General features: G+C 44.4%; 1 protein-coding gene across 1 annotated transcript; it reads left to right on the plus strand.

Moving 5' to 3' along the window:
* Positions 1–2,888: 2,888 nt before the first annotated feature.
* Positions 2,889–4,418, plus strand: LOC147418058 (uncharacterized). Its single transcript, XM_086507317.1, has one exon. The coding sequence runs from the start codon at positions 3,159–3,161 to the stop codon at positions 3,810–3,812; it is 654 nt and encodes a 217-aa protein (XP_086363443.1). The 5' UTR covers positions 2,889–3,158; the 3' UTR covers positions 3,813–4,418.
* The last annotated feature ends 5,573 nt before the right edge of the window (positions 4,419–9,991 follow it).

Here is a 9,991-nt window from a genome sequence, read left to right on the forward strand (position 1 = left end):
AATTTTCCAAGCAACCAATCTTGCAACTTAGCTCATTGCATGTGTATCAAAAGAATAATAAGGAGGGCACCAATGAGTCTTGAGGTGCAAAAATCAAGACAAAAATAGAGAAAGAGAGAGAGAGAGAGAGAGAGAGAGAGAGAGAGACACTTCTATGTTGGATCAATGGCACCCATCTTTGCTTTTGCCTAAGAGAAGATTTATTTTTCCTCTCCCTAAGAGCAAGTGTTCAAAGTGGACAATTCAGAGGAATAAGGGGTAGGGAATGGTCCTACACAAACCATTCCCTGGAATAAACGCGACCAGCTGGCGATCGGAGGGGAGCCAAGAGCCAGGCCTAGGAGCGTTTATCCGAGGGAATGGTCAATGCATGATGATTTTCGACCATCAAGGGTCGGGGGGTGAGGGGCTAGATTCCAACAATGGCTACTGTCACAAATTCTACGCGTTGAGTTGTCGATAGAAGGGGACATTTCCAGTACTGCTGGTGTGGCTTGAGATCACTCGCCTGTAGATTGTTTGTGCCCACTGCCATTCTGCATGCTATCACAAATTCTGCGTGTTGAGTTGTCGATAGGAAGGGACATTCCCTATGTTGATGTGGCTTGGGATCACTCGCCTGAAGACTGTTTGTGCCCACTGCCATTCTGCATGCTAGGTTGGTAGCCATGCAACATCTATTGGCGAGTATTCTGGCCAGGGATATTCAACAATGAACGAAGGGCCTAGATTGCGCGTCCCCCCACCCCCCCAACCTTGAAAGGAGTAGATGGAGCCTGATCCTTGAGGGGAGGTAAATGGGGATTTTTGGGGAGGGGGTATTCCTGTCGAGTTTTCTTTCTTCGATTGCCATTAGATTTGAGGGGTTCCAACTTGGGCCCCTTGGTGAAACTCTTTTCTTACTTGTAAGTAACCAAATTAGGGCCTTGTTTCTGGAGCATGTCAATCGAGTGCCATCTCAAAACTAGACCACGACAGTTGAAAGCCCACCATTGCTTGTAGCTTGAAAAATATAAGGCTCATGCGCTTCAACTTCTGAACATTGGAAGCATACTTCCCATGCCAAACTTACTAGGTACTGCAATAGTCGATACCATATTGTCATTAGCCCCTAAAACCTCTCTTGACTATTCATGCATACACCCTTATGTCGCCGCTAGCTTTAGGGATGTCTCGCCACATGTTCCAAAATGAGGATATCGTGAGATTTTGAGTATTTCCTTTTTTCTTATTGGCACTAGTACGGCGGCGGCCTCTCTCTCCCCCCCTCTCCCTCTTTATCGCGTGCAAAGGGGCTTTTTTTAGTTTTGGACTTTAGCCTTCAGTGTAAAGGGCCCCCTTCCGCCATATTATGTTAGTAGATGAAGCTTTCTAATTAAGTAATAAATAGAGGTCCCATTGCCTCAACACTATTTGGCATGGGATATTGAATGATGTACAAGCGGTGGGATCAAAGTCACTGAAATGAAACACGTCTTTCACGAAGCTCGAACGTCATTCGATTTGTCCTTTTCTCCTTCTTCTTGTCCATGTTTATTTTTTGGTCGTGTTTACTTTTTTTGTTATTTGAACTCACTTTATCAGAGAGTGGCTTGGCCTTGGAGACAAATAATTCCATGCGCATCGTTGGAGAGTCGAGCTGCCAAACGTGAGGCCTTGAGTTCAAGCCTCCGACAGCGGCGTCCTGGACCAACACACTGAACTTTTTTTTCTAGCCATCTGCCCTTGAGATTCGTTGATCCCAATGCCCTAGGTTATTAAAACCCATGTTAGATAGTATTGTAGGTCCCCTTGGTCATACCTTGACACTAAGTTACACCTATATTTAATGCCCGAGGGAGGGGGGGGGGGGGGGGGGGGGGGGGGGGGGGGGAGATAATGAGATCAACGGTTAGGACTGGGGGGCAAAATCTCGAGACACACTAAACCTGGCCAGCGGGAAAAATGAGGCGCGCCGCCAAAAAAGCGAGGCGCATTAAACTTGGGCAACGAGAAAAATGAGGCACGGCGAGGAGATTTAAATCCGTGACCTCGCAGTCCGAGTTTAGAGTCACATAGTCTAACCACCTCACTCGTGCATGCATTGTGTAGTCACAGCCATTTTTACAACATTATATTATAAGTTAACATGTATTGCCCAGGCTGTCCAGGTTTAGTGCGTGTCCAGGTTTAATTTTTGATTTGATATTTATGACTGCGATCTTCTTGATTCTGTGTGAACTTCTCTGCCTTTGATCCCATTGCCTCCCCCTCTAAATATAGGTGTTAGAGCTAGGTCACACCCAGGGGGAGTGGGGCGAGTAGGAGGAGGACGTTTACCATTTTTAAAAATTCAAAAAATGTTTGCACGAAACCCGAACGCTGCCAATAATCCTACTATCACTTTGAAAAAGGGGGACTTAAGTGAAGTTTACGGGAGAGCTCCTTCCTCCTTCATCGTAGCATTACAGGACCCAATGACAGCAAGGCATGCGCGCTCGTGTTTTCTGCACTCATCTTCTTTGCACTGAAACGAAATTGGGTGCAACCTTGTGCATCCCCCTCCCCCCACTGGCACGGGTGCAACCCGGCTCTTACTTAGAGCTGAGGTTGGTCATATGGGGTACATATTTTGCATGGCCTTTTCACAATGGCGAAAACAAATGCTATGATAAGACTGATGAGGTCGTGGTTAGCTTTTTATATGTGAAAGGTATGTAGATTCTAAGGCCTTAAAAATCTCGCATACTTATCAGAGTGGTGGAAGCTCTTACATGATAGAAAGGGATTTTGTTTTAGTTGGAATCACAAGATACCCTTTGCCTTTTCCTTTAGCACCTCTGAAAGAGAAAGAGAGGAACTTTCCTGCAAGGAAGAGAGGAGGGTGGGGTTCTCGCTTTATATATGCCGATGAATAAGCCCCTCACAGCAAGATGGGATTCAGGGGCATCCTTGGCTTGAATCCAACTGTATCTTAGTTATCTGTGTATAGAGAGAGAGAGAGAGAGAGAGAGAGAGAGAGAGAGAGAGAGAGAGAGCTGGTTTGTCCCCAACCCAATTCATCTATATGTAAGAGGAAGGGAAACTGCAACTGTGTTTCTCTTGTGTGTGTGTGTCTGTGCGTGTGTGTGTGTGTGTGCGGGCGAACGTGCTTCTCTCTCATCTTTCAAGCTGTAGCCATGTATGGAAGCCCGCTCCTACCAATCCTCACCTCTTCTAAGAAAGCGTCCTCCTCGGATCAGCAGGCTGCAGAGCTTCTCGCTGTGGATGACCTTCTTGACAACCCGTGGCACTATGATTGCGTTGTCAGCCCCAGACTGATAAGCTCTGATTTAGCCCCTAAATCACCAGTTTTTCTCTCTAAGCGCTCTGCGCCGGCAGCCTACAGTCGCCCATTATCACCACCTCTCTCTGGCCGTAAGCCATCAGCCAATCCCCCATTAACACCGCCTCCTCTCTCTAAATCATCAGCCAATCGCCGGCCACTATCACCGCTTTCTCTCGCTAGATCACCAACCAATTACCCATCTTCGACTCTCTCTAAGCCGGCCGCCTGCAACCCATCATCGTCGTCTTCTTCATCAATACCTATCAACAGAATATTGATTACGCAGGCAAGCTCTAATTACGTCAGCTTGGCAAGCTTCATCAATAACGGCGATAAATCCAGCTACGGAAGCTCGACTGCAGCAACCTTAGATTTCTCGAGTAAGCGAAGCAGCAAGTCAATCACGCCTGTGTTATCCAAGTGTAGAGAGAGAGAAGCAAAAACCCACATCCGTGGCGACCCCTCTCGCATTAGATCATACAGTGGATGCTTAGCAGTCGATTAATCTGCAGTTCACCGGATGCAGACGGTTAATCGTAGATCGGCTCTTGTTTGCAAGCCGGTAACCGGTTAATCACGTAGCAACTGGCTGTTGGGAGTACTGCAGCCTGCCCACGAGACCAACCGGTGAGGCACCTAGCTGGAGGTTGTCATCATCATCTCGATGAGTCTCACCGACAGGAGGCGGTCAACTGAGGCAGACCGTGAGGGATCGCACCGGCTACAGCAAGGCTGGTGTTGGTGGGGCTGTCTAAAAGTCAAGGTGGTGGGTTTTAGTGAAGAGGAAAGCCATCCACCTCATTTACTCATGTTCAATACGAGTTCTACTTTTTCATGTTTGCATGCCGCTAGGATTTGAACTCAGTACCATAGTTGGCCAAGAGAGTTGAAATCCCTTTTGACTCCTTTGTCCCTTCATTAGTCGTGTACTTCGCTAGCTATAGCCCTTGATTTAGTGGGCAAAAGTTTACATGTAATATTCTCAATTAGCTTAAACATAGAAATACCTTGCTTTGGCCCTTGTGCCCTAGCTTCCTTCTTTGATCAAAGCTAATTTGTATTCTTGTAGAGGTTACACATGATTCACGACTCCTTCTAAATCTTTCTCTTACTTGATTGTCGATAGCAAACTTCTTATAGAATCTTGAATGGCTCTACCTTATGGTAGAAATTTGTTTGTATATTTCTTCTGGTTCTTGTTCAATTAAAGTACACGTTGGCATAAACGGGGTAATTTGTAGAAAAGAGAGATGTCACAATCATTTATTGCATGGTAAGTCTAATGTAATGACATTTTGTCTCTGAATGCATCCACTTTTGTTACAATGTTGGAATGTGCGCTCTCTCTCTCTCTCTCTCTCTCTCTCTCTCTCTCTCTCTCAGATAGAGGAGGACCCGAGAGCTTGAGCTTTTCTACGCACGCACGCACACACACACACACACACACACAAACACAATATTGTCAAATTTTGACCTCATGATACATCTATGCATGCATGCTGCATACAGATCACTATGCACTATGCCAACTAGCTGCAAGCAGTTTGGAATTCTATAGTACCTTTTTTCAATACCTTTTTATCATTTTTTTGGTATTCAGACATTGTATCAGATTCACTGCAATGTAACATTTAGGTATCATGGGTCATTTTGGCCTTTGAAGACGTTGATATAACACTTCTCTCAACTCGAAATATAATCTGGGTTGGTAGAAGATGCCCAGGGCTAAAAAAATAAATTGTGAAGAAAATAAGGGCATACTTCAAATGCTCTTGATTGTTATTGGGACAAAATGGGAAGATATTACCGATATTCAAACTAAAGCTTGTATAAATTTCTTGGCTCTGTTCAAGGCAAGTTCAAAAACTTATTGGAATTAAATCGAACTACGCGATTGACGTTGAAGATACCCATGCTTTGCATTGAAGACATCGCATGAGATCATCTAAGGGAGGTCGCTGATCCATAAATATGGCGGTGTGTTATTGCATCCCAACTTAGGTGTGATGACTTCTCATACTGCGAAGTTCAAAGGGGAGGGCGGTTCTAGATTTCCTACCAAAACTAAGAGTCACCAGATCTGACTGTGAGATGGGACCACTAGTAGCAGACGGGGAGATGCCAAATATAGATAGCCACTGGAATCTTTTTTAACAGGTGAGTCCTCTTGAAGAGACTTACTTAGCTTGTTACTATTGTTCTTTTCACTTCGTGTGAGCTATGCGTATTGATCTGCTCTGAGTGGGGATATGGTACGCCAAAAAAACAAGTTGGTTGTTATAGAACATGCTTCTGCAACTTCTCAATAGGTATATACGTGTAAAAAACACACTAGGTCTGGTGATGGCAATTAACATTTGTCTATCTAGATTATGTGGGTTTGATAACTTAGGTGGTTTTGTTATACTGGGGATGAAAAGTTGCTTATTGTTGGTTCAAAGCGAATGCTGAAAATGTTTTTTTTGGGGCTTCGTTAAGTTCCAAGCAAATGAGGCTTATCTAACATATTAAGGGCTGACTGCAGTCTGCCAGCCTAGGAGAGGTGATGGTATTATGGACTTGTCGCTCACATACGACATGAGGTGATTACGAGTGAAGGGTACACTCACCTATGTATGACTTCTCGCACTTTTATGTTCTCTTGAGATTTCCTGTACTAAACCCAAACTGGTTATGGGTGTGTGGCTATATATCTACTCAATGTGCATGGTGATGCACCTACTTTTTTTTTCTAGGCTAGAGCTTACATGATTATTGGTGAATCAAGTCTTTACGTTGTCAGCAGTATGGGATTCATCTTTGTCAAAAATAGGAACCTAATGTTTGGCCGGTCTATTAGTAGGGCTGACATATCATCTCATTCTAATTACCACTTGAAATACACTGCATATGGTTCACAAGAGGTTTGAAATGTGATTTGTGATATAAGTTCAAACAGCTATCTGTCTAAAGTTGAGGGTTTGATAATGGATGTGTTTTCGCTATGATTTGTTATGAAAATCTGCTTACTGTGGATCAAAAAGATGTTGGATATGGTGATGATGGGCTTCAATATTTGCTCACAAAGAACTTAAAGTGATTGCAAGTGAAGGGTACACTCACCCTTATACAATTTTTTGTCTCTTGAGATTGCATGAACCCCGGGGGGTTCACTATGTGTAAAACTACCATATCACGTGCGTTCAAGACATGTTTGTAAAACCCCTTATCTGTGAATTTTGTTAAGAATATGATGTACTCTTTTCTTTTAAAATCTGTAAGGTTTTTTCAAATTTGAAAAAATAATGCCCTTGTGTATATATATTTCTATAAGTTTCAAGAACTTTAAATACCCTTCTCTTGAACTCACATGATAGGTCACATTTTTATTAGGTGACCTCCCGGGGGCATATGCATGAACTAACTCATAACAGGTTGTATGTGCTTAACTACTCAATTAAGCTATACAGGTACAAGTGGTGACTATGAGATTTTTCAATATTTGAGTACCACTACAAGAGGTTGTGTGCTCTTGTGACGCTGTTAGCGACGGAAATACATTGGGTTTTTATAACCATTGACGTCGCTAAAACCGTCGCTAATAGCGTCGCTACGAGAGCGTCGCTATATAGAGACATTCATAGCGACGCTCATAGCAACGCTACAGAGCCATAAATAGCGACGGTTATAGCGACGCCCGAGAGAAATTTTTTTGGTGACAGGGCATTGAATTCCCTGCCACCCATCAACCATATTGTACTTGATTCACTTTTTAAAAAAAGTGCAAGGGTAGATAATAGACCCAAAATAGTCACCCACAAGACGCATTGTTTGCAAAATTGACAATTGTACACATCATAGGCAAAATGAATTGATTGGCAAATGTAATAATGACAATTGTACAACATCATAGGCATAAAGAATTGATTGGCAAAAGGAACTGCGGTGACAAATGTAATAATACACATGGTTCAAAAAGACGTATAAAATCCGTCTCATGATACATAAGCTATGAGAAACCCTAGACTAATGCTATCTAGCTACGGCTAAACTGACGTCGTCTAGTCAGACGTCTCATCGCGTCCAAGCGGCGTATCTGTCGGATTCTGCAAAAAAAGACAATAAGACAGCTTTCAGTAAGTATAAACATAAAACGACATTTATAAAACAATACAAAAAATAAAAAAGAGTAAACCCTAATACTAACCATGCCGCCGCGAGAACTGAGAATGTCCATCAAGGCGTTTAAGCCCTTCCTGCCTGCGTACTCGCGCTCGTACGGTGTGGGATCACGTCCTGTCATCGACCACTGTCAAAACATACAAAGATTTCACTATGTTAGAATTAAAAAACTCATAAACCCTAAACTATCGAACATAAAGAGCAATGCGAAAACACTTACAAAATCGGCCTCAAATGATGCCCATCCTCCGCTCGCCAAGTGGTGCGAGCTCCCTGCCTCTACTCGCACTCTGGCTGCATCCTTTTGTTGCTTCCACTTGTCGGGATTCTCGCGCGCGTCTTTCTTCGCATTCTTCCAATCTTCTTTGGCTAGCCAATCTGGCCTGTTCCACCCATGCTTGATTGCTTTTTACACTTCAGAATGCTTGTGTTTGCAGTATTCGCGCATTCGAATCTTCATTAGGTCTTCATTGAAGCGCTGATCCCGTGTTGGAACGGGAAACTCATCATGAAGTATGTTGATGACTCTGGCTTTTAAATCACTTGGTACTTCACTCCATTTGTTTAGTATGTAGTGTCTAAACAGCTGAGAGCAAAGACCACGCATGCGCGAGATCACCTTCTTGCCGTCATCATCCATGATGATGCCGCCGCTGAAGTCGACGGAGTAAGGCAAGCCCTCTGGCCGGTGACGCGTGAACCTGGGTGTCCCGGCAGGGGTCTCTAGCGGCGTGTCGATGGGGGTACCGATGTCAGGTGTCTCCACCGGCGTCTGGGCCCCGAAGCGAGGAGTGTCGAGTGGGGTGGCTCTTGGCGGAGTAAGTAGAGGTGTGTAGCTGCTAGGAACAGTCAGCCGCGCGAAACCTGGCATAGATGGCGATGCTATGGCTGGTGTGGGGGCGGGCAATGAAGGGGAGGGTAAAGAGCCTCGTCGAACACGAGGCGGTGTGGAGGCATCGGCGGCGGAATCCCCACAACAACCGCCACCGCCACCACTAGAGCGCCGATGTCTAGACGAGTGTGAAGATCGTCTCGTCGACACCGAAGCTTCGGAGCGCGCCGAATGCTCCGAAAGAGAGAGAGATGTGGATGGAGTAGGAACGCGCGATGATGCGCCAGAGCGATGACGCTCCACGTACCACTGTCTCTGTTGCGGTGACAAAGAAGAAAGAAGCTCCTCATCATCCATACCTGCATTAAACACACGAATATTTAAACTTAATATTGAATGAATAGAGTAGACAATGACGCAAAGACCATTAAATACAATGACGTAATGACGCATATAAATACAATGTTGCAATGAATTGAGTGATAGAAGAGGCAAGTCGAAAACTCAGAATTTTCAATCAAAAGATGTGAGCGCGAGTAGAAAAGAGCGTTATACACCATGGAAGGTACTTAGAGAGCCAGAGCTTTTACAACACGGAGCAAAATTGTTCAAATACAATATTTGTGGCTTTAAGAGATCTCTCTCTCATCCTCGCATAACTCAGCATAACTTCCTATATCTATATAGAGCTCTCCGTTTAAACACATATCCTCTGTTTCATTTTGTAGCTCCTCTGCATGCACCCCATATAGAGTAGTAGCATCTTGATGCTCGTCTGGCACCACCGCAGCGCCTTCTGATTGAGCATCTTCTCTGATCTCCTCCATTGATGCCGTTGTGATTGGCACATGGTAGCCTTCATACGTCCTTGCACTACGAGGGGCTACCTCTATGACGTACCACCAGTTTGATGTAGACTTTGTAGGATGAAATATTACCTACCAGAGCCACATAACTTACATGAGAGCTTTCAAGCACATAACTTGTAAAAGAGGGATGTTAACTATTTACATACTTACTTGTTCACAATGCTCGGGTAGTACGAAAGTGTCTCTTAGGTCAGTCCATTTCTTAGTAGAATCCACCTCAAGAAAACCAGACTCTCCTCTACGCACAGTAGCGTTGCGACCCTCCATGATTATCGGTGGTCGTCTTCCCTGTCTCCACTCGATTCGTGCCCTTTGTCGCTCTTGCTTTGCATCCTCATATTGGGAAATCCACTTTTGCATCACTGGATTGTGAAGCATGCAAAATCGGTTGATTTTAGCCTCTAGATCTTCCGTCATCTTCTTCTCAACACCGAGATTGCACATGACAATCCCAGATATGCGCTCATCATCTATGGTTCGCCATAGCGTGTCCCGGGCTTTATCAAATCCGTCTAGCCACTCTCCAATGTACACTAGGGACTCTGATACCAACCAACCTTCTGCCATGCTACCCTCCGGACGTGCCTTTTGACGCACATATCCCTTAAGCGTTTTCATGAAACGTTCTAAGAAGAACATCCATCTCGAATGAACTGTGCCAGCTATTTCCACCTCATCAACTATGTGAACAAGAAGATGCACGTGAATGGTTAGCATGGTAGTAGAAAAATGTTTCTCAAACATGCACACAAGCTCCGCAGCATTTAGTTTGGCGAATGGTATGGAGTCTACGTTGATCTCCTTTTGTGAGATCCATTGCAC

Source organism: Adiantum capillus-veneris, chromosome 30, assembly GCF_014529385.1.
Source record: "Adiantum capillus-veneris isolate H3 chromosome 30, ASM1452938v2, whole genome shotgun sequence".
NCBI lineage: Eukaryota > Viridiplantae > Streptophyta > Polypodiopsida > Polypodiales > Pteridaceae > Adiantum > Adiantum capillus-veneris.

Bases quoted from the DNA above. Each gene is read 5' to 3' on its own strand.
- LOC147418058 (XM_086507317.1), top strand. From the start codon at position 3,159: ATGTATGGAAGCCCGCTCCTACCAATCCTCACCTCTTCTAAGAAAGCG.